The sequence below is a fragment of the Orussus abietinus genome, unplaced genomic scaffold, assembly GCF_000612105.2.
Source record: "Orussus abietinus isolate OABI.00-Male unplaced genomic scaffold, Oabi_2.0 scaffold1, whole genome shotgun sequence".
NCBI lineage: Eukaryota > Metazoa > Arthropoda > Insecta > Hymenoptera > Orussidae > Orussus > Orussus abietinus.
Window position 1 is genome coordinate 1,091,016 of NW_019396017.1, and position 24,523 is coordinate 1,115,538.

General features: G+C 49.1%; 1 protein-coding gene across 3 annotated transcripts in view; it reads left to right on the forward strand.

Annotated features, from left to right (window-relative positions):
* The first annotated feature begins 2,524 nt into the window (after nucleotides 1-2,524).
* LOC105698139 (nephrin) overlaps nucleotides 2,525-24,523 on the forward strand; it is a 306,065-nt gene continuing 284,066 nt past the window's right edge. For all 3 annotated transcript variants that reach the window (XM_012422131.1, XM_012422130.1, XM_012422132.1), the window contains exon 1: nucleotides 2,525-2,976. In XM_012422131.1, coding sequence (XP_012277554.1) covers nucleotides 2,928-2,976 — 49 coding nt within the window. In that variant the 5' untranslated portion in view covers nucleotides 2,525-2,927. The remainder of the gene's footprint in view (nucleotides 2,977-24,523) is intronic.

The following is a 24,523-nucleotide window of genomic DNA, read 5'->3' on the forward strand; positions in this document are numbered from 1 at the left end:
TAGAGAAACATCAGGAAAATCCTTCGGCTGAAATTATAGCCGCCCTTTAAGCCTGCGTAACTCAAGTAAGATCTCTTTTCGTCCTATTTTCCTCTTCTAAAACCTCCATTCAACTTTTTACGTTCCACTTTATTCGAAGTCCTACTTTACGTCTAGAAGTACGAGTAGAAGAAATGGGAATATCTGCCACTTTGAAGGTCTGAAGTAGAACCTGAAACATATGAAAGTAATTTGTTTGAGGTAAGTAATATACAAATGGAGGACCTAAGTAGGATCAAAATTTGTATGCCGATTGCTTTTTATAATTCTTTCTTACAATTAAATTGAAGATAAAATCGAAACTGTCTGAAATATCGTTTGAAGAAATTTCAGTTCTGAGGTCTTCAATTTCAATAACGCCAACTGTATTCTTTTTTTTTTTTTGGCGGGGGCTGATGTGGGATATGACCTGCCGTAACTTAGGCATCGTTTATTACAATTATCCAAGTTTTCTGGAAGAAGGAAGGGTCCGTAAATTATCATGAGACCTTACTTGTTCGGGGCGGTCCGGGGACGAAGTATTTCTTACATTAATTTATGTATATATTAAAATGAATGTCTGTGGAGAACTCTCCCACGACGCGCGGGTGTTTGTCTAATACTAACGAAGTTCCCACGTCAGATTTCCGGAATGATAAATTTGACTTTATAATAAATCTCCGGAATTAATTTTACCCAGATATACATACATGTACATATTTAGTTTTTCACGAATCTCAAATACGGGACTTACAAACATGTTCCATCCAGATACTCATTTGGTCCCCGAATTCCTGCATCCCTTAGAAACAACATATTAAAATTACACGTAAATTAACGCGTTAGGCTTCGGTATTTTAAAAGTCACTCCGATAATTTTACCAAATTAACGGAACAGGCCTTAAATGCAAAACATTGCGAGAGTATCCTCCCCAATTTAGTTTACGCTATTCTCTTTTCCACACTTTGTTCGGGGGAAAAAATAAAATGCGACACGTTCGAAGACGACACCGGGCCTCGAAGAATCGCATTAAGTACCCCGTGGCTCCAAATGGACGGCGAGATCGTCACCGTTCGATCTCGAACTGCAGGAATCAGAATTCCCGTTCCGAACGGAGCATCCCCTCGGCCGCGCGGGGCTCGCGCACGCAGGCGGATACGCGTGTTTACGTCCAGGGAGGGGTGCAGTCTTGGGATCGTGCAGGGTGATATCATTAGGGCGGTATCTCCGCGTCGGCATCGCTGGCCGTCGCGGCGGCGCGGCGCTCCCCGGCCGGTTGCGCGGCGGCGGCGGCGGCGTCGGCGGCTCCTGGGGGTTGGGATGCTGGGTGCGCGGACTCGTGCGCCCTCGGGCGGACTCGGCTCTCTCCGCCGATCTCTGCGGGGGCAGAGGCCTCGCTCCCTTCTCGGTCTCTCGCCTCGCTCGCCTTACTCGGGAGCGAGGGGCGCACACGCGTTCACTCCTTCGCCGGACGAGGTAGCGAGTGCCGGCCGTTTCCGCCAGCAAGTGGATCGCGCGCGCGACGATCTCGGCAGGAGGAAGGGCGAGGAGGAGCGAGTCGGAGAGAGAGAGAGAGAGAGAGTGCGAGAGTGCGGGCGCGCGAGAGGGACGAAGAGAGAGGAAGAGAGAAAGAGAGAGAGAGGATCTCTCGGCAGGCCGAGGCGCGTCCGCGCAGGTAGCCCGCGCGAGCCGAAGTGACGGTCGAGGCGGGTTCGACGCTCGATCGCGACCGGTCACGTGGCCGATCGCGGCACGCGCCCTCCGGCCCGACCGAGGAGAAGGAGGCGGCGCGGCTCCGCCGCGGTGCGACCCGCTCGCTCGCCGCAGACCTCGTGTGGCCGCCGTGCAGCGCGCCTCGACCCTGCGGCGAGCGTTCCACCGGTACCGAGACCAGGCCGATCACACGGTGCTCCAGGGCGGATAGACCCGACCGGTGGTGGTGTGCAACCCGATTCCAACCGCGCGACTCGTAGTCTCGGTTAACGTCGTGCGCGAACCTTCGGGGTAGCGCGGAAGAGAGCCGCGTGCTTCTACGGAGGGTACCTCTCGACGGTGCACCAGGGTAGCGCGCATCGACGGGGTGACTCGGGCCATCGACTCGACGCGACGACGTGGGACAACGTAGGACGAGGGTGCGCCTCGCGCCGACCGCGGGGACCAGGACTCGGAGTGCGTTACCAGGGCGGATCAACCCCCCGACCCCGATCCGCGGCCTCCCGCCGTCCGGTCGAGGGCGACGCTCCATGGGAACGAGCTCGACCACGCGTCGACCCGAACGCTTCGCCCGGGCAGGGCGCGCGGCGCCGTCGGCCCACATTCGCCGAGGCGAGCGCCCGGCTCGATAGATCGGCCCGACCCGGCCCGACGCCGTTCCCGACACGTGCGACATGGTACCCCGGCCGGGAGGCGACGTCGCGACGCCCCGCGACCCCGACACGAGGGGCTGACGCGAATCCGCGATCGACCCTCTGCCATCGACGGCTCGACGTTCCGGGTGGAATCGAGTGGACGAGATTCTCGCGGATAACCTCGTAGAGAAGGATCCCTGATCTCGAGGGAGCCGAATCCTCGAGTCGAAGCATCGGGTGGCATCTTCCCGATTCCCGTGGTTTACGACGTTTTTGTCATTTTCGCGATTTTTCTTATCGGCCCGGCCCCGTTCGTCTTGTGGGCGAGTGACGTTATCGACGGGACAGGGAAGAGAACGCACGTCGAGTCCACTCGCGCGCGTTCGCTCGACCGTGCGTCCCGCAGGTGCGTCAGGTGCGGAGGGTTCTGCAGGTACCGCGGGTACCGCAGGTGCGTGGACCGTGAGTGACGTGTTTCGGGGCAGACCCCGGTGATATACAGGACTTCTCCGGCCAGGAAACCCGGACTCTGAGTGCAGCGAAGGACCGAGACCCGCATCATGAAGCTGACCGTTCTCTTCGCCCTCTGCCTGGCTCCTTTTGTGGCTGGTGAGTTTAGTTTGCTTTTGTCTTCCCTCTTTAAGGATAAGATGTCGATCGCCGCGAGCAATTCGCCCGAGCGTCGCGCGAATCGATTCAACAGGAGAGCAGAGCAAGTCCAGAAGGCGTTGAAGCGAAGGGGGCGGATTTGGTCGGAATTAATTACCGGGGGGAGTCGTGATTTCATTAAATTTCTTTTCTTTTTCGTCTTTCTGTTTGTGCCGCGTTACCGAGTGAAGGGGCTGTTTTGGCGAATTCAGTCCTACGGTGGGTTCGAGCCTTTCATGGACCCCACCCTCTTAATTTCCTTTACTTTATTTATTCAGCCTCTTCCTCTTTGATCTTTACAAACTTTATATCATCCGCGGGATTCGAAGCACGCTTTTCCGATGTCGCAACGTCAACGAAATTTGGTTAATGACGCTTTTTACGCTTGGAGAGGTCTCCTCTGGTTAGGAAAGGTGGTTGTTTTATAGTTTCATGTATTATCGCGTCGTACTTTTCCGTTTTGTAGTTTCCTGTAGGTCGATTACGGTTACGACTTTTCGAGTCATTAAGAAAAGACTTATGAGAGTTCGTGTCCGGCGTACGCAAATTGAGTTGACACGGATCTTCGGAAAGGTATATCAATCCTTGGGAAGGAAGGCTGTTTGTTTTACTTTAAAATTAAGAATATTTTTTTTTATTTCAATATTTGTTGTTTCTTGGAGGCTGTTATCACCCTAAAGTCTCATTGGAGGCAGGTCTTTCTTCTAACCGAGATATTGGTTTGTGCTTCGTTGATGTGTCCTTTTTACATTTATTTTTACATTTTACTCGTAGAAGCGAAAGCCGACGTTTAAAGTTCCTAAAAATGAAAGGTCGATTAAAATGAAGATTTTGTACATTTGTAGAAACACGACGCGAAAATAGATTATGTCGTCGTTACCAGTTATGTCGGGATTAAACAGGCGTGATAGAAGCCTTATCAGGGACATCCCTGAAGGGTGGGTCGATGACGCCAGGAATCGCCCACTGAAAGAAAACAGCCCACCGTCAAATAATTACACCAAACGAGATAGGAATCCCTGGGGGGTTGTTGGGTCAACTCGTGTGTCGCGCGAGTGGGGACAAAATAGTACCAGTCTAGAGTCCCTAAGAGCCAATGACGCAAAGCAGAGAGACTAGGAAAGAAATCCATTTCAATTCGGAACAACTCGACATTCGTTCGGTCTACGGTCATTCGATTTTCATATTTTACCAATATCTCGATTTACGAATGGAAATTAAATACACGTTGTAAGTAATTTATTCCTCCTCTCGAGAAACGAAATACATGACGTTACCTGAGTCGAAATTTTCATTTTACTCGGGACTTTTAATCGTAATCCTTAAATGGGCCTTGAAATAATACGAGGGAGGGTAACATCTACATAATTAAGGTCCTTAGACCTTAATTATTATAAAATCAGCAGATACTTCCGTTGTTTCTAATTAGAAATTTGAAATAGAACTTAATTCCCATTGGGTGAGACGTACAGGGTCGGAGGTCCGACTTAAAGAGTACAATTGGAACAAGAGAGGTCTTAAGTCACGTAGGTCCAAAGTAGGGTTGAAATTTCGACTCGAATAACGATTGCCCGCCGAATGAGTAGTCAAATGGAGCGAGCGAAGCTTTGAAATCCGGAAAGGGTTGATGGGTCAAATTGGGAGTCACGATTGGGGTTGGAAAAGACTCTGTAACAGGAATCGAGGAATTCCGGGGTAGTAGCGCCGCTGGCGCGAGGTCTCGACAATCGTCGAGGAACGCCGATTTGTCGGGTTACCCACCGACCCCCCCGGACCCTCGTTATTGCGATCGAAGAAATGAGACGTGTAACGAGCGGATTGGGGCGATCCGATTTGTCGAGGGCGTCGCGGCGCCTTGCAAATACCTCCGCGCAATTCGTCTCTCTTGTCCGGTTCTTGCGCGGCGCGCCGCCGCCGCCCGACACCTTGCGCAGCTCCCGGGCGCGCAACAATCGGGACGTTTTGCGCGAGATATGTACTGGAAACTATAAATGGCGACGTAAACCCGGGGGAATGTTACGTGCAATTCCAGCGGATTACGGTTAACGCACGTATGTACATACGCACGCGCGAGGTCGCGGTACTTTCCGAGCGGAATCCCGACCGAGAACCCGAGCCCGATGAGCCCGGCGACAAAAGTCGATTTCCATGAATCGAGTACTGTCAATGGAAATCTTTTATCGCCGTAGCGCGGCGATGCCTATCGATTTTGCGAGCTGATGTTTTCTTTTTTATTTTATTTTATTTTTTTTTCAAGCGGGCTGGAGTTTTTCGACACTTTCGTGGGGAGGAGCGTCGGGACGTTGCGCATTGTTGCGGTATTATTTTGATGAATTTTTTGGTTCGACCGCAGGAACGCGACACGGATTTTGGTCTTGTATGTTGCTTTTCGTTGCATCGGAATAGGCCAATGACGGGGGGTCATTGTTTCCAGGATATCATTTGTACGCCCGTTAAGGTGGTCATCGGGTGTGTCAACTTGTTCTTAGCGCCTTTCTCCGCGGTCGTTCTTTACGAGCCGCCGGCCTGGGCTATTAATTTTATTAAACGCATGATACATGCGTTTGAACGCGAAACGACACGCGTGTAATGAATACTTGTCTCCCGGAGACCGGCGACCGACCGTACGGGAATCATAAACAACGGTCGCCTGTCACATGCGGCGCGTTAAGCAGAAATCGGCCCGTTTTTATCTCCATTCCTCTGACACCTTGGCGGCATTTCGAATACTGGATGCACCGGTACCCGGTGCTCTGATTTTTCATACCGCTCGCAATAAGGGAAAATCTCGCGATTAATCCCAGAACGGATTATTCATGGCCATTTCAGCGTCCGCTCGGGTGTGAATTTATGATGGCACCGTTTCTACCCCTTGGCTACTCCAACTGGGGCCTACAAAATTCACCCCCTGCTTTTTATTATTAATTTTTATTCCCTCGGATCCTCGAATCCTTTGACTTTGACGGCGATGTCTAGTATTCAAGGCGAAGGGAAGGCAACGAGAAATGGAGGAAGGTAGAGCCAGTCTTCGGAGTTGGACCTTGGTTTTTCGCGTCCCGATTTGTTTCCCTAGGTTTTCTTACGTCGCTGGTTTACTTAGAATTTCGAGGCATGACAGAGCACCCTTCGGTTCGTCCTCTACTTTCCTTTCCGGCTGTAGGGGTTGACATTTTGCTTAACGTTTTGTCCTTTCGAGGCCTGAGACGTCTCGTAGAGTTGGGAAGTTGTACGGTCATGTCGCCGTTGCTCATTAGGACGTGATAGGAATTTCGAAGGCTGGCTCGAGCTCTCTCCTCCTCGCTCCCGAGAAATTGAAGTCCTTTAAGGATCGTTTGTTAAACTCCGGGCAAACGTATCGCGTTTCCGCGGTAATTTGCCACTTAAAATGTCCGTCATTTACGAGAGTTACTCGGTAGGAGGAAAGTCGAACGGAATCAAGTTTCGAAGTTACGATACTCGGGAGGAAAGAGAGAGGAGGCTGGCTGTAAAGCTCGGGCATCTATACAGGGCCAAAGTTATCCGGCACTTTACCTGTCCAAGGTGGAAAAAATTTTATTAACATTCGAGCCAGCCCGTGAATCGAGAAGCCATCTACCCCGGGGCAGGGATGAAGAGTCGGCCCGCGGTCATTTGCAAACAACGTTACCAACCCTAACTTTTCACCCTGACTTTAAGTGCATTACACGGCAAACGGACAATGAAAACGACTTAAGAGGGGTCCCATCCAAGCTCTTCTTCCTTCCGGCCTTTAAGGGTTTATCCCTCGAATATGAAACTACCCCACTCTACCCAAAGCACATTCTCACCCCCGTAATTATGAAAGTGGTCCAAATAAAAAAATCTAAGAAGAAATCAATCCGTCGCACATTTTTCACGTCTTCCATATAAATCACAATAACCTGAACTTATTTCCGTATAAAAAGTACTCCGGGCCACTTTCGAGCGATCATCGTCATATTTGTGCGTTTTTTCATGAAGTAGGCACAACCCTGAAAGTCTCGAGATGAACCTTTTTCTTTTCTTTTCATTTTAACCTAATCGAGCACGTCTGTCGCACATCCACGCACATCCTCCATCTTGCGTTGATTGGGTTGAGCGCAAATTGGATGACGATTTCGATTCTTCCCACGATCGGTCCAAGACCAGTGGGCGGGTCTCGGGGGAGTCTTCGTCGAGTCCGAGTCGTCGATGACTACGAGACATCAATTAGAAGTCCGACTACCGGCAAGTTAGCTGGTGCAGTTTCCTGGACGCAGCCCCGGGAACGGGCTGGCGTCACGGTTCGGCAATGAGCTCTCCCCGCTCGGCGGTGCGCGAAATCGGCAATCATCGCATTAAATAGTGTGCCTTTTATCCCCCCTACGGTGTTTTCCTAGTCTCGCCCCGACGCGGGCGCCGCGCCGCCTCGCGATTTCCTTTGCTGCCGATTTACGCTCGGGAGTCCTTTGACTCCGCCGCTCGGGCGAAACACTTATGCCGCGATGCCGTTCCACAATATTAATTAGGACCCATCCGTGGGATAAATTCAGCAGGACGGGAATCGCGTAACGAAGCTTAATGAGGTCGGATTAGCTTTAACGAGCGGCGTGTAATGCACGTACAGTCGAGGTGAACTTCAGATCTCCTCGTAAAACGGATCCTTCCCTACCGGGCCGGGCTACTTCGCGGTCGCGCGTCCCTAGGGAAGACGGCGGGGGCTGCGAGGACGCGATGGCTCCTCTGGGCATGTCTTTATATCGAAAAGATGGTCGCGTTTATGCGCGGCGTCTTCTTTTAAGAGTAGTAAAACGCGTTCCGAGCGCGGTAAGTGGCGGGATGCGTATATATATATATATACATGTATATGTATATATGAACCGAGTACACCTGGAGCGCGCCCACCGCGAATTTTTACCTGGATTTTATCGTACGTGTCCTCGGGGAGGAGGTATGTGGGATGCGTGTCCTCTGAATCCGGATATATGCCCTGTATGTTTAAACTGAATGGGGACGTAAAATGTCCCGGAAATATAATTAAAATTAATATTAATTATCGACGAGTATGGCGGGACTTTTGTACGTTCTTTGGCTCGTTTGGATTCATTTAATATGATCCTTTTATCCTTGAGAACGAGTCGAAATTTGGATCCTACTTAGGACCTCCAATTGTAGGTCTTTGAGTTATGACACGATATACTTTCGTACGTTTGAGGGTCTCCTTTATATCTTAAAAATGGCAGATATTTCCATTTCTTCTACTTGCAGGCCTGAAATAGGACTTAATTCGAATGAAGTAGGACGTGAAAGGTCGAAAGGAGGACTTAAAAGGGTGAAACAGGGCCAAAAGAGGTCTCCTTGAGCTATGCAAACTTAAAGAAGGGCTAAAACTTCGACTGGGTACTTTCATGTGTTTGAGATCCTACTTTAGACCTTAAAAGTGGAGTGTTTTTCATTTTTTTTTTTCTACTTGTAAGCCTAAAGTAGAACTCCGTCGGTATTAAGTAGGATGTGTAAGATTGAAATGAGGCCTTATAGGAATGAAACAGGACCATGAGAGGGCTACTTAGTTCACGCAGTTTCATGGTAGGGCTAGAATTTAAATACAAACAAATAGATTTTGCCGATCCTTGTTGCGCAGTATATCAGGCTTATACAGAATATACGCGATTTTTTTTTATCACTCGGCTAGGGTATTAGAATAATTCCATCGTGATGTTTTCTTTTAAAGGGGATGAACGCGGGCGCTCGAGCGTCCGTATTCCTGTATAACGCGGAATCGATGCGAAAAGGGAAACTTCGGTTTTTTACGCTCCTTCGCAACGAGCCTTGCGAAGTGGCACGACCCCCTAAAGCGGCACCGATTAGGTTTCTCGAACGATAAGTCGGTGTCAACCGTAAACGGATGATTTAACCCCTGCCGGCTCTAGTGACACGCGATGCTAATTAATGACTGATCCCCGTTGGGGTGCGCGGAACTCCGGCTCGTGGCTCATCACGAACAAGACGTCGAACACCCCTGAAATCAAAATCCATGCCATCTCGATGAACGCGAGATGGTATAAACGAGGGGATTTTAACCCCTAACCACGTGTGCGCGAATCGCACACGGTCCTGTAAAGTGTGCGCACACCAGATGCGTCATTTACATACTATTATCCGTTTAATAGTCGTATAATGATCGTCCGTTTTCATCCCAAAATTTGCAAACGGGGTTAGGTCGTAACACTAATATTAGTACACATTACGCGGGGTGGCCGTAATTTTACAGGTGATAATTAAGTGTGTAGAGTTATCCGAAACGGTGCTGCGAGGGGAGGGAAAAAAGTCGATAAACTTGGAAAAGACGCGTCCGGCGGAGACTTATCCTTCTTGCCGTCGCGCACGATCTGCTCTGGTATGTATTTCGTGGGTTCGTGTTTCAATTTGTGGATACAGTGCCGTTCAAACTTACGACTCGAGCCCGCGCGGAAGGAAACGGCGGGCGACCGAACAGTCGGTATGTATGCATATGCCGTATGTATATTATACGTATATATGCGCCGAACGGATAGACTGGCGAAAGTGGCCACCACTACGCTCGCCCTTGCTTTTCCTATGAAAAAGGAATACGGGGAATAAATTCCATCGGTCGAAATTATGGGCCGGAAACATGCTCCCCGGTCTTCTCCCCCCACGATGCGTATGTTTCATTAGACCCGCGCGGGCCGATAAATTGATTATTTAACGATCGAACGAAATATTTGCCGTAAAACTAAAGCGATACCCTCCCATGAGCTGATACGTTTTCCCGGGAATCCTGCGAACGACCGAGGGGAATAATTCGATAGGAGATGTGGCATGGACTTCCGACATGGCATCGACATGGCGGCGATGTTTGCGTAAAGAGGCGAAGGAGGAATTTATCGGTGAAATTAAGCCAGGCCGTAAATATTTGTCGGGACGAGCCGGCGGACAGATGCGACGCGATTCCGAAAATATTTTTCTCCGTCCTTTTGGGTATATTATACCTTTGCACGGGCGATATCGGCCCTCGATATCCGATGGTGCCGAAGATGCACGGCGTGCGATTTGTTACCACTGTGTCGGCAAGCGTTTCGGAAGTGCGGCCGAGATAGGCGGGGAGAAAGAGAAACCGAATGGTACATGCGCGCGTATATGCTGGCCCCGGAAGTGATTTATTTTGAACAAGTAGAGCTATCTGCTTGGGGCAGTTTCCTTTGAAACAAAGCGGCTACCATTGGCCGGTTGAAAATTGTCGGACTTGCTCCGAGGGTCGCCCCGAGGTAAACGTTTTGAAAAATCAACGTTCTCCGAAACCTCCTGTGATGCGATTTTCTAAATACCCGGGACTGTCGGGTTGAGTTCTTCTTACGAGTTTTAATTAATTAACGGTAATTTGGTTGGACATTTCGGTATATCAATTTTTCTTACCTCGTTTTGTCCTAATCCTTTTACGCGATTGCTTCTGCGGTTCAAGTGCATTTATTGGGTAAATAATTTAATTATTTGAAGATTGATTTCGAGCCATGCTCTACTGCGAGTAAGGAGAACATTATAGGGGCGAGTCGATAAATCGATTTATTGATTAATTCGAAGGCGTCGCGGAAATAGGTGGAGAGAAATTGACTTACCGGCTGCTGTAGTGCGGAATTATATACCTTTAGGGGACCTGGCACTTCCCGCAAACGCTCTTAAGTATTTGATATCGTATTAAGCCCGCTCACCTGCTGGTGGTATCCGCATCAGGTTAAAGATAATTGAGGCGCCGGGATGCACCTGAGCAAGGTACGCTCGCACGTGTCTCTCGGGCGAGCGCTTCTAATACCACTTACTAATTACCGCTAATCTGTGAGGTTCGCGTCGTAGGATCGCTTAAAGATTACTTAGGGACATACTTTAAGTTACCGCGAAATTAGCTCCTATTTGAGGATGGACATCTAAAGGTGTCCATTATGAATGCAGCGTCGCGTCGACCCAAAGTCTGGTGAAAGAGAATGGGACTTAAATTATTGGATCAACGCGCAGTAGTGGAACGCAAGTAGAAAAATAATGCATAATAAGAAATTCTACTTATTTGAGGAAATATAGACACTTGTAAACGGGCTAGCGAGTTTCGTTTCTCGAAACGTTTTTGCTGTTTAGACAACAGTAAGTCTGTTATTTTACTGGAACAACACTAATTGCATTCATGATTGCAGTATTCTTCACTAGCATAGACAAATTGCATGTCGCTCGCTCGATCGACTAGAGACAACTATATCTTTTGGCCGTTGTCAGAAATTTATTTCTTAATTTAGCGAGTGATTTTTCTATACGAGGCTCTCTTCTGCATTACGTCGATGGATTTGCAAATATTTGTTGTCATTGGTGCGATTACTACTGCAATGAGACCGTAACCTTAAGAGCTATGCCGTTCGTTGTTAAGAGTGCAAGTGTCTTCTTTCCGTGTGCGATTTCTCATTCTTATTTTTCTATAATTCTGGTTCGATCTCCCTTTAATGGGTCTTATTTCACCGTCCTGTTAATTGAATTTGGAGGAATTAAAAGGAATGCTCGAAGCGCAGCATTCACTGTGTACCTCATTAAGAATACGCCGCGAAACAATTTGACGACGCCGAGTTATACCGGCATCGTGTACGGGGTTTAATCGGTATATGCTGCGTTGGACAGTGCCAAAGTAACGCAATTAATTCCCGTCTTTGCGCGAGCGTGTTAAAACGCATCATTCGATACCCAATTTTGCGCGACGAGACGGGATTTATTAACCGACGAGAGGACGTTAAATCGGTCGCGGGTGCCCACGCGCATTTTAAAGATCTCGCATTCGTTTTCCCGTGGATCAGGAGTAAATTGGCGGCGCCAAGTGAACACCTCGAAAGTATTAGAGGAACGGAAAAATTGGTACAGCTAGAGAACTTGGCTTTTCCGCGTTATAATTAAAGCTCGTACCCGAGTCGATATTATAGCCCCGCTTTTAACCTGCGTCCCCTAAATCAACCCCTCTTAGGTCCTATTTCACTCTTTAACTCCTACTTTCGACATTGTGCGTCTATTAGTACGTCTTACATCGTATTAATTTGTACTTTACGCCTAGAATTAGAAGAAATGGAGAAATATCTGTATCTCGATGATCCAGGGCCTCGATTGTGTACAACTTTTAATTAACTCTTTAAATTATCCGTGCTTCTATATTATCTGTCCCCTTATTTATTTAACTAAACTCGGTTGAAGCCTACGGAGGTTTTAAGCAGGATTACAATTCCAAGCTGAGAAATAGCCGAGCTCGTGGTTATTCCTGCTCGATCGCGGAATCCGCGCCACTTTTCCGCGATCATTCCGACCGGGAACGCGCGACCGATCGCGTGAGGTAACCAGATCGCACTCGTCGAGAAACGAGGAAATGCATTCGTGCACTGAGATCGCTGAACTTTTCGACAACTGGAAGTCCCGTGGGGCTCGTTGGATGGCATAATAAATCCTTGTCAGGGATGCCATACTCGAGGATAACTAGGAAATACGTTGCTCCCTGTAGCAACTGGCTTTCGATTATCGGTTCTATATGTGCGCGTGTGCGTTATGTCGGCAGGTTTGGTTGGCCACTCCGGGGTTCTAGAGCTTGCGTGCTTTGCCGCCGTGGAAAAAAAAAACAAAAAAAAAGTTGCCGGTGGTTTGCAAAAATCGTTTCGAGCGAATGTCTCGTTACAACGCGGTTGGCCGAACTGTTCCGTCTATATGCGCTTTCGGTAGGAATTGTCGGCCGGATGTGCCGCACTTTTAATTCGGCACTTTTGGCCCTGCAACAAAACCGACGGAAGCGTTTCATGAAACGCGGACGAAAATGCAGAAACAACGCGCTGATTAATGGTTAAACTTTATCTCACTGCTGTTTTGCATATTGAGTGTACTTAGGGTACCTTCATGCACCGTCAGCTCCTGGGTCAACGTATTATTCCAGGTTAATTTCCGAGTCGGTTTTCAGTCCTACTTTGAACCTTCGTAATCTAAGTGAACTCTCTTTTGGTCCGATTTAATCCTTTTCGTCCTACTTAATACGAATTAGGGGAAGAAATTGAAATATTTTCCACTTTTAAGATCTTCGGTAGGACCTCAATTGCAGAGAAGGGACCGTCGACGTTTTAGTCATACTTTGAACCTGTACAATTTAAGAAACGCTCCCGTTGATCCTGTTTCACTCTTTAAGTTGTACTTTAGACCTTACATCTACTACTTGATACGAATTATGTTCTACTTTAGGTCCGTGAGTAGAGGAAATGGAAATATCTGCCACTTAGAAAGTCTAAAATAGGACCTGTATAGAAGTTACCCTACTTTATATTATCGCAAAATCCCTTCAAAGGCTCGTAATTAGAGGTTCTAAGTAGGATCGATATTTCGACTCGTGAACCACTCACCTTTCTATTATCTCGAAACCCATTTAAGGTCTGCAATTAGAGGCCCTCAGTAGGATCAAAATTTCTCCACGAGAGTTCTGGCAAAGTACGCGTGTATACAGAAGCTGGAGATGTAGAAATATTAAATCCATAGAAATATGGGCGGGATGGAAATAATTTCTTGAGGCAGTTTACTTAATGAAGACACGTTAGGTCGGTAAATTATTGCGTAAGATGGAACATTAAGACGTTAAACGAGGTCGGACGAGGGCAGGATTTCCCGCAAGCGGCTTTGGCACGCCCGTATGTGCGGCACGCGAATTTCGAATTACCGGGAGGACCTTGCGTGCACTTTTGTCACGAGAACCCACGGAGGGGTCGAGGGTGGAGGGAGGTCGGCCCCGATGGCACGTCGATGAGAGACAAAAGCCTTTGAGGTGGGTTTAAGAGTGCCGAAGGATCATATTGCCTTAACCGGTGGCGGCATTAAGGAAGGGCTAGCGGCGTCTTAAAATCTGCGGAGGAAATTGCGGGGATCCGGGACGTTGGTCGTTACGCTGGCGTTACGTTATGAAATACGGTGCCATTACGTTGCACACGTGGGTGGAAGTAGGTTCTTCAAACACCTGTACAGAGCACGGGTGCGAAGGAAAGGAAAGTTAGGGGAAAAAAGAAAAAGCGATGTCAGCAGCGCGTTACGCTCTCGTTGCATCGGACTTTCCGACATTGTTGAGGTAGGTCCTGACGGAACTCGAGGTATCGACTGCACGTTGCACGCGACCGCGGTCAGCCGCAAACATCGTGACCGCTTTGCCATTATTTGCATTACTCATTCGATGCCGTATAGAGCATGGTGCGATACGAGAAGTTGTTCCAGATTCCAGGGAACCGGGAAATTGGAGGAGATTTAAGGTTTCTTGCAAACTAGTCGAGCATTGTTGGGACATTTCTGATCATTGTGCAGGTTTCTCCAATTTTGGGTGCGCTCGATCCAGCCTATCTTGAACTGCCGATGACGCACCTGGCGAGGGGCTATTCACTTTTTCTGAGATGTGAAAACGATTCCCTTCGTTTAGAATCTATTACCTTTGATTTCACGTGACAAACCGCAATGCTATTCGGTAATAAGTGACAGGCGGCCTTACAATTGTGGCAATGTTTCGGTGATTTCCAACGATTTCCAGCTGATCATTTCCACGTGGTTTACGGGCATTAAAATCCACGATTTCCCAAATGAATACCCACATTTGGGAACGATGACCAGTCTCGAGTCTTCAAAGCGAAAGTGCCCTGACTAGATAAGCGTCTCTTCGAGGTGCAGCTTCGATTTGAAGGCCCCTTAGAGGCGAATTAAAGCAACTTATTTGTTTGAACTCGAATTCAGGGTGAATGTTAGCTAAGGTTCCATCGCTGGTTCCAACCCTGGGCGCTTTTCTGCGCTGGGTAGAAAGGCGGAACGGTTGTAGAAAAATGATCCAGGATCTGAAATACGCGTTTCTGAGTGAGTAATCGAACGAGCTGCCGTTTACGCGCCGCGGCCTCGTGGTCGTTGGCGGGTCCCGAGTTCGAATCAATCGTCATCGATCGGCCGTTTCAATATCCGGTTGTCGGGCCGCTCGATCGGGATTTTGAAATCCGTGTCGATCGATCCCCGATGAGATTGTGCACCGTCGGCGGCTGTCGTCGCGAAAACGTCAAGGGTTTCCTTCGGAAGTCCGGCCGGAATTTTCGCGGTGGTCGACCGTTAATTAGCATAATTATTGGCCAGCACCGTGTACATAACGATCCCGCTTGTATAACTTTCGAGAGATAATTAGCAGATGGGCCGGAATATTATTAACAATGGAACAATGGGGCATATTAATAACGGGCTTGTTTTCCCTCTAAAGTGTCCCGTGTGCTCTATCGATTGTTTTCTTTTTGGCTGCTCCTTTTTTGCACGATCCCTCGGAATTTGGAGAAAAGAGGCGACACTGGGTTCAATTTAATTGCACGGATTTTAAAATCCAAGGTTCCCGATAGGTCGATCGACCTAAACCTAGGTTAGTTCTCGCGTGATTTGGGGACGAATTTAACTCGTGGTGGGAAAATGAACGAAGAAGGATCGATCGCGATCGTAAGTAAGGTACTCGAATTTCGATTCATCGTTCGAGTCGGCCGCCAGCCCAAATTGTAGATTGGTCTACTTCAAGTTTTTTGGTTATATTTTCTCGCTATCCCGGAAAAGGAGTGAACAGACTAAGATCCCCCGTAAACGGTTCCGCGTCTCCTTCTCGGGTCACGTTAAGATCCGAACTCCGGACGCGGAAAATTAATGAATTCAATTACGCGAGTGTGCGAGTGGCCGAAAAGGGGTGCACCCCGAAATGGACTGCATAACGGGTAAAAAGGACGTTCCTCGCCGAAAGTTGTTTTCCCCTTTCAGCCGTTCCTTCCACTCGTTGCTCTCTCATATCCATACATCGAGCCCTCTCATTCTCCGTCGTCCTCGCGCTCGCTCCGTCTCCCTTGCTCTGGGAGAATGCATTTTCGAGGAAATTTTTCACGCCAACTTGTCGTGGGCCACGGTACGACATTAAAGCGAACCGGTTACGATGCAGCCCCATATACCAGTTGCCCCCCGAGCGGCGCCTTGAGGATATGAAACGACGAAATGGCGGTACAAAAAATAATCTAGATTTTTCTCTACCCCTTTCCGCCGTGTAGGTTTCTTTCTCGCACTACAGGCTCGCCCTTCCTTTCCAACGTGAGAGTTTCCTTCGACGCTAATTTACGAGATTAGAAACTTGGAATCCTCTACAGCCTCCTCCCCCCATTGATAACTGTCCGTCATGGAATTGTACTAACACTTATTCTTCCTAATTACAACCCTACCTCTAGAGGGTAGAATTTTCGTGATCTAAGAATGGTAGGAAAAGTGATGTTCATAAGTCTTGTGCAATTTCGAGAGTTTTCCGTTCGGTAATCTTTGGAATCCCACATTATCGGAGGGTGCTACATTATCAGGGGAGAGGATTACGTGCACTGTTAAAAAAGAATATTGTAACTTTACAACATTTTTGGTTGGAAGTTTTATTCAAACATGTTCGAAAGGCATTTATAAGTTATGTAATAAATTTAGTCCATAAGTGTATTCATTCTCCTGCACAATTTCACGGAGTTATACTGTAATGTTATAAAATGGCAGATTTATTTTGAAATTTATCATAAATGGCACACTAATTCACTGTTGAGACGTGAGATGTACAATTTTACCGCAACCTTGTGTACTAAAGGTGTATGAGTATTGTGATTATTTCTAAACATGGGGGACTTTAATCGAATTTATTCGTCGGGGAAATCGAGAATTACGATTAGCTCCACTTTACTGACCATTCGGTCTTGGAATTGTCGGTATGTCGGGCAATTATATAATTATGCGTGAAGATTATGCGAGCCAGAACTCACGTACCGGTGATAACTTCCGGTCGTTCGACGTATCCGCGATAGCTAAACGTGGCTTTATCCCGGATTCAATAAACGTACGAGGGGAGGCTGCTTCATTCAGGGCCCTTCGACACGAAGTGCGTGCGTGCGGCGGATATCTCACGTCTACGTCGTGCCGAATAAAGGCGCTCGCGAACGAGATCGGAAAAGCGGAACAGCGCTCGGGGAGAGCTTTCGCGGAATCTCCGGTGAAAGCTTCTTCGCGAGGGAAAGAAGGGCAATTTTGAACGCGGGGTGTCACGTGGTCGCGATCCTCGATTTCGTGCCACTTCACGGGAGACCAATTATATTCCTTGCAAAGATTCTCCCTCTGGTTCTATCTAACGATCGAGATAGAATTTGGAGAGATTTAGCGGCGGAATGATACGAAGAAAATTATTTGATTTTCTGTTATCAACATTAATAGCATGGTACAACGACGAAGAGGTTTCAAGGGACACGGATAACGCGGATATTTTTATTCCCTCAATCGTACACGATTTTCGTATTTCATAAATATAAAGTCATACGAAGTATAATATATTTTACCGAATCAAAGAAATATTTCTTTGAAATTTCGTCAATGCGAAGAATAATTATTTGACGCGAGTAAATTGGATGCGACATTTCTTCGGGATTATGACAATTTATTTGAGTTTATTCGAGTCAAATCGTTATTCTCTGAATTAACGAAATTCTTTGAATTTCTGCGGTACTATTTGAAGAAACATTTCTTTGGTTCAATGAATCCGTCTTTTCTCGGGGTGGAGGCTGCACTCAGCGCCCCATCAGGGATCCGTTTCTTCCCGATACCCCCGATCTCGGGGGTCCCATCCATACACCGCGTCAATCAGAGGGTAATATCGGAAGGGCGTGTACGGAGTTACGTACACGCGGTCTCGTTTACCGAGCCATCAGCGCGCCGACAAGATTCCGCAAACTCTCTTGCCAAAGTTTCCCCCCGGGGGGGGGCGGGGGCAATCGTACCCCATCGCTCGGATTTACCGCCCCCCGACGGCGATGTGCGTCGAGGTGCGTCCCAACGAGATGCGGCGACCGGCCGCGCAATTGATATCCGCGGTACGTTTTCCATTTGTTCTTCTTTTTACGCCCGGGGGGTCGGAACGCCAGGAGAAACGCTGGCATTACAAATGTAAGGGAGCGAAACCGCGATGGGTGGTTATCGGGGGGGTGCTCTCACTCGGGTGACATTAGAGCGCGAGTTTATCGTGATCGTTTCGCCGGGCCCAGCTGATTTCCCATAAATTCCGTTTACGCAATCGGAGCCGGTCGCGGTGTCGGCCGATATCCCCCCGGGGAAGGGATAATTGAATCGGCGGGCAATCGGCACTCCTAGGGGTCGTGTTCCGGGCCATCGCGACAATGGCGCGCGAGCCGCGGTGGAACCGTTCGGTACCGGTTCCCGGATCGCACCCCGTGCGTTGCACGGGAATGAACCGCACCCCGGAACGGGGCACGTCCTCGACCCTCCCTCGGAACGGTCCCGGCTCGGAAGGGAAGAGTGCTTCTCCGTAATGGGGCGCTGCAGCCTCCCTCCGCGCACCGCCGACCATCGACTCGATCGCGCGCCTCGTGAGAATGCCGGGAGTGGCATCGGGTGAATGCACTCGTACACCTTGCAATCCGCTGTCCGGTATTGGATGTCCTGCGACCGAAATGGGTATCCGTCACGCGTCGCCAGCTGTTACGTGTCCGCGTTATGCGCCACCGAGAGACGCGAGTACGCGGACCAAATTTGGTGTCGAGGCGTTGCGTAGGGCGACTTGGCAGGGCTCGCCATTTCCGACTTTCCGCGCTTGGCTTCGATCGGGGACGCGGAAAGAACAGGGAAGGAGATCGGATGGCGGGAAATCGGAGGGTGGGGAGATGAATTAGAATTTTTGGACGAGATGGAAACACTGGTTAGTACGTGGGTTAATAAAGGGGTTTGGATTGCAAGTTCCAAATTTGATGTTGAGGCGTTGCGTAGGGCGGCTCGGCAGGGCTCGCCATTTCCGACTTTCCGCGCTTGGCGTCGATCGGGGACGTGGAAAGATCAGGGAAGGAGATCGGATGGCGGGAAATCGGAGGGTGGGGAGATGAATTAGAATTTTTGGATGAGATGGAAACACTGGTTAGTACGTGGGTTAATAAAAGGGTTTGGATTGCAAGTTCCAAATTTGGTGTTGAGGCGTTGCGTAGGGCGGCTCGGCAGGGCTCGCCATTTCCGACTTTCCGCGCTTGGCGTCGATCGGGGACGTGGGAAGATCAGGGAAGGAGATCGGATGACGGGAAATCGGAGAGTGGGGAGATGAATTAGAATTTTTGGACGAGATGGAAACACTGGTTAGTACGTGGGTTAATAAAGAGGTTTGGATTGCAAGTTCCAAATTTGGCGTCGAGATGCTGCTAAACGGGATGTCGAATGCGTGCGCGACGTCCGGCTTTCGCTGTCTTGGATCCGGTGGGGGACGCAGGAAGAGCCGGGCAAAAGGTATCCAATAGCAGGAAATCGGAGCATGGTTCGATGAATTAGAATTCTTGGACGTGATGCTGACGCCGGTTAGTACGTAGGTTAATAATGAGGTTCGTATTGCAAGTTCCGGGGTGGATGTGCTGTCGGTCGGGGGGTCAGAACGCGACATTCAGCTTAGTCCATTTTGGGTTCGATGGACGATCCAGGAAGCGCCGGGTGAAGGGCGTCAAGTGGAAGGAAATCAGAACCTAGTGCAGTGAATTAGAATTCCCGAACACGATCGTAATGCCGATCAATGCGTGGATCGATAACCAGGACCGTGGGGCGAGTTCCAAGATTCCTCCCGCGTCTTCATCTTGAAGCTGTTCGGCAATTACGATGGAAAAATTTGGTCACGAGGTCGGTGAAACGATCGCGTCCAATGAATTCGAATTTGCAGACGCGGTCGACCCTAGGTAACGCGCGAATTAATAACGAGCCGCAAGTTACAAAACGTGAATCGCAGTCGTGGATATCAGGTGTAGATGTCATAACTCGAATCCTCCGGATGTTACGGACCAGAAAGGAATTTGTATTTCCGGTTCCGTTCGAAACGTTACGTAATCGGATGCACGACTCTTGTTGCAGCCGTGCCGTTAATTACTTTCCCGATGCGATTATCTGGATTGCCCTGTTTATATAACCGGTATTGTTTTCCTTGCGGCGCAGACAGTTGTTAGTGCAATTACTGCGGATACCGAGGCAATGAAAGTTATTCCTTCCCGTCTGGATTATCGGGACGTGATTTGTCCACGGGACCGCGCACAAACGGTCGCTGTCGTTGACGCTAACGTTGTTCCGATTGCACCTTCGATCGTTCGGATCGTCTACCTATATTTGAATGTCCCGCGCACTTTGCAATAAAGCGCCACTGCAAACGTATCCGCAATCATTCGGTTTACATTCCTTTCACCGTATTCCCGTCTGATTCCGTCCGTCGATCGGCCTCTACGGGCGGCCGTTAAACGAGCATAATAGCGGGCCAAAAAATTCGGATGATCGCATTACCGCCTGATAGCGCTTCCTGATTAACGACCGCGACTGGGATAACTCGCGCTCGTCGGGGGCATCAATTTCGCGATGCGCCCCGGTACTCGTCCTGCTGCCCCCGCCGAAGGACCGCCGGCTGCTACTTAACGTCTGTAAACAGCGCCCCGTTAATCGTAATACGAGTGACCGTCCAGTTGATGCGGTACATCGGAGTATATTACGTCAGGTATGGCAATTGGCGGCGCCGTTTTACGCAGGCGTGTGCCGTGGAGGCCAACGCGAAACAATCGATAGAGGCCCCGAAGAGACATGGACGTCGCGCCGAAGTTGCGGCCTCTGACCGCTCTTTTCCCATTTTCTCTCCTCTTTACTCCGTTTTCCTTCCCCTCGGCCAAGACTCGCTAATTAATGCACAAGCTTGTTCGGTACACACGCAAAGCTTCGGAGAGGGGCGCGCTAGATGGGATGCAGTCCGGGCAACGGGGACTCTCTTGATCTCGGCGATTTTCTTTCAGGTCCCGTCGATTTTCTTACGCGTCGTCGATTTCGTTGGATGTCGTTGATTTCGCTCTACGAGGTAACTTTCGTCGAGTATCGTCGATTTTGCCGAGGCGTCGCCCATTTTGCCCGGTGTCGGGGACCTCGCTCGGCTGAAAAGGGAACGCCACTTGTTCTCCTTCGATTTATTAGCACTCTCACGGAGAGGACACCGCGTGCATGTATATGGTCGTATGTACTTCGAGCACACCTCCCCTCGGGCCTCTCGTACCGGAAATATTCCGCGGCTACGGGAAAGAAAGCGGTGTAAGTATTATGTGGCACCTACGGCGCGACCCTCGCGATCCGAACACTCGGCAATCCTCTCTCCGCGAAACGGGGCCACGAACGTTTCTCGACTCGGCTCCCTAAGAGGGAACTCTTCCAGTTCGAGGGTATACGTCCATCGGGCCATGCAATTTCCCTGGAAACCGAGTTTCCCCTCATACGTTTCACCTAACGAAGATGGGAGATTATTGGAATTGGTGGTGCCGCGCGCCGGTAGTCGTTAGCCCTGACTGGCAACTGCGGTTTTTAGGAGCTGTTTGTTTCCCGGGGGAAAATTAGAGGCACTTTGCAGTTCGGCCGAGGTAACGGCCGCGAGAAAGGCCATTTCCTTTTTGCCGCGGACGCGGAGTGCCGCGATCGGGAGGCACCGCAACGTTTACCCTCCGAATTTCGTTCGAGCTCGGCTTCGAAACCTCAGGAGGCATCCTTCTCGATCATTGGAGAAAACTCTCTTGGTGAATTTCAAGTGTCGTTTTATCCCTTTCGAGCCTTCTTATACCCCTTTTACAAGTACTGACCTCATTTTTTTTTCTCATTGAATCTTCCGGTAAGGAAATTCACTTCTGCAATTTTCTGGGCACGGACAACTTGAAACTTTCGCGCACTATCGGGCCCGGCTCCGTTGGAGAGTCTTCTTCTCTCCGAAAGCGAGGCATGAACACCCTTGACGGCGTTTCCTCGGCAGGAACTTTTTTCGTTAAACACGGCAACCGCCGGAGCGTGCAACTTCCCCGGGAACGAGTAGACTCCCGTGCTTTTCGCTTAAGGAAGAAAGTCCTCCTGGAAGAAAGTCGCCCGCCGTAATCAGCGGTGGAAGCACTCCTGATCGCGGAACGACAAAGGGCTGTCCGCCTCCGGACGCCTCGGACGAACCGTAATTTTTTTCCGAAACCCCGAACTTTCTTCGAACTCCCGGCTGGACGAGATTCCCAACTTCTAGACGGCTGGACTTTTAATTATTGGTTTGCGCTACCTAGGAAACGGGCCACTCGAATTCTTTTCCGGGTCTTTCTCCTGAGGTTGAAGATTATACTTTCTTCCAGTAGATGTACCTAGAACGCGTTCGAGTGACTGACATTTCAAATCTGCTGTACAATGTTCTACGGTGAAATTCTTCCGGGCAGGGTCTCTTTTAAATTTTCGAAGCCTGGCATCGAAAGTGAATCTCATTTATTTATTTATTTATTTTTTTCATCACCGGAGGTAGATCGTCCTCGATCGATCCAATACCGTAGCGTTAATTTAGACTTAGATTTAGATTAGTTAAGAAATGAATTCGACTACGTTGACGGGACGAGCGTACCTGTGCTCGAACCGCACGACCCTTCGCCATCATAACCTCTCTGCCGAGGGTAGAGGACCGCCATAGAACCCTCGTGGTCAAGGCGGTCGTCTCCCTTTTTCTATGTTTTAGAGGTCTCTTTTTTAAGGGCGCCCTTCTGTCGCCTCGACTCACTTTGAAACCATAAAGTCGCGGACTTTTCCAAACCTTCCGGAAAGGAGGATTTATTTCTTTAGCGCTTAAGCCTCGCTTTCTTAATTTCGGCACGTACTTGATAAGAGGCAATCTGTCCCCATATTCCTTCGGTCCTGTTCCGAGTTCCTTCTCAGAAGTACTTCTCCAGGAGTCCATTTTGCAGTCCCCACCTACACCTCCTTGACTTCATTAACTTCCCTTTCCACGTTCCTTCGTCCCCAATCGGCTGCATTGCACAATGCAGTCCGCGTTTGGTCTCAACCTATCCTCGGAGATCCTTTCAAAACTCCGCCCTTCCAAAGCTTTCTCTGAGGTCTCCTTATCCCGAGATTTTCATCGCCAAGACAGAATTTGTTCATCCTACAAAAAAAAAAGAACTTTCTCCGGCACCGACGCGACTAGCCATTCATTTAAACGCGAACTCTTTCGCTCGGGTCGTACTACAGAAACATTGTCCCCCAGTTCCTTGTTCCATACGGAAATAAACATTCATTATTACACGAAAATTCTCGCGGGAGTTATCGGTAAAGTTAGAGCGAGATCCGTCGCACTGTAATGCACGGAACAGGAGGCTTTTGTAACGTCATTTTCGCTCCACTTTGTTCATCACTCGATTACTCCGGTACCGTCATGGTAGAACTCCTTCCGACTAATGGTGCTCTCTCGCAATTTCCCCGAGAACGAGGGTAGCCTCGTGCGTTTCCCTTCCAACTAAGAAAGAGCCGGGACACAAATTCTTGCTGCGGTCTGCGGCAGGGGAGCTTCCGGTGTCCGGCGACCGCAAGCGGTTCGCGTTTGGCCGCGGCAAGACACTCGTAATTTCGCTGGCGTTCGAAACTTCGTTGCATTGTTTAGAACCTATAACGTAGCGTGTTCGAGGAGGTAACGTTGTTTGCGCCGATAATTGGCTCGCCCCCGTAGAAAGACCGTCTTCATATTCGAGAAATACCCCTACGAGAGAGGAAAGTTACCATCGGGTGTAATTTCACGGCAGGGATGATTCGAACCGAGAAATGTAAACATCTCGCGGAAGATTTCAAGTTTTTCAAGCCCATATCGACGGTCTTTGTCAACGATGACGCGGAAATAACAGCTTAGTTGATTCCGAAAATTGTGACAAAATGGCCGCAAAGTAATCGACATGTCGAGAGGGGTCGCGAGGAACGGCTTGGATCGTCTCATCGAAGTTCACACGAGGAAGGCTCGCCATTGCGGGTTAACCGGAAGCCATTAAGACGGACCTATTAGAGACGACGAACAGATGAAGGAAGCTTTTCCCACGACGTAGGGTTACGCATCGGTGTGAACGTCACGGGCGCGGAACCGTCGAACGCGCGATTCTTCACGACGAGGTGGAATAAATTTTCCTCATTTTTTCCATCCGTTTTCCATTCGACGCTGAATACGGACCTTTTAATGGCAGGTTGTCGTGCAGCGGCTCCGGACTATCAAATTAGCGCCCTGGTGGTGCCTTTACATGTGGCGAGGTTAACGAACACCGTTTGTTCCGTTTGAAGAAGTCTGCCCCATTCTCAGATTCTTTTTTCGAAACGTCCTACGCTACTTTTACGGCTACTCCGTCTACTCGGAATTACTCTACCGTGCCTACCGAGTAGTCGTTTATTTTCTGGTAACTGAGTAAACGTTCAGAAAGAGTTTCTTTCATTGTACCGTCCCTTGTTTCTGTAACTCAGTTCGTTACTTTATTAAATTCAGGCCAATTGAGCGGCTAGTAGTTCATATTTTTCCTGGAAGTTGTACCCAGTGGGTGTGATGCTGATTGGGAAAGAAAGTATATCGAGGTGGAAAATTAAATTCGATGGCTTTTCAGTTGACGGAGTATATTACATCGCGGACGAGTAATGG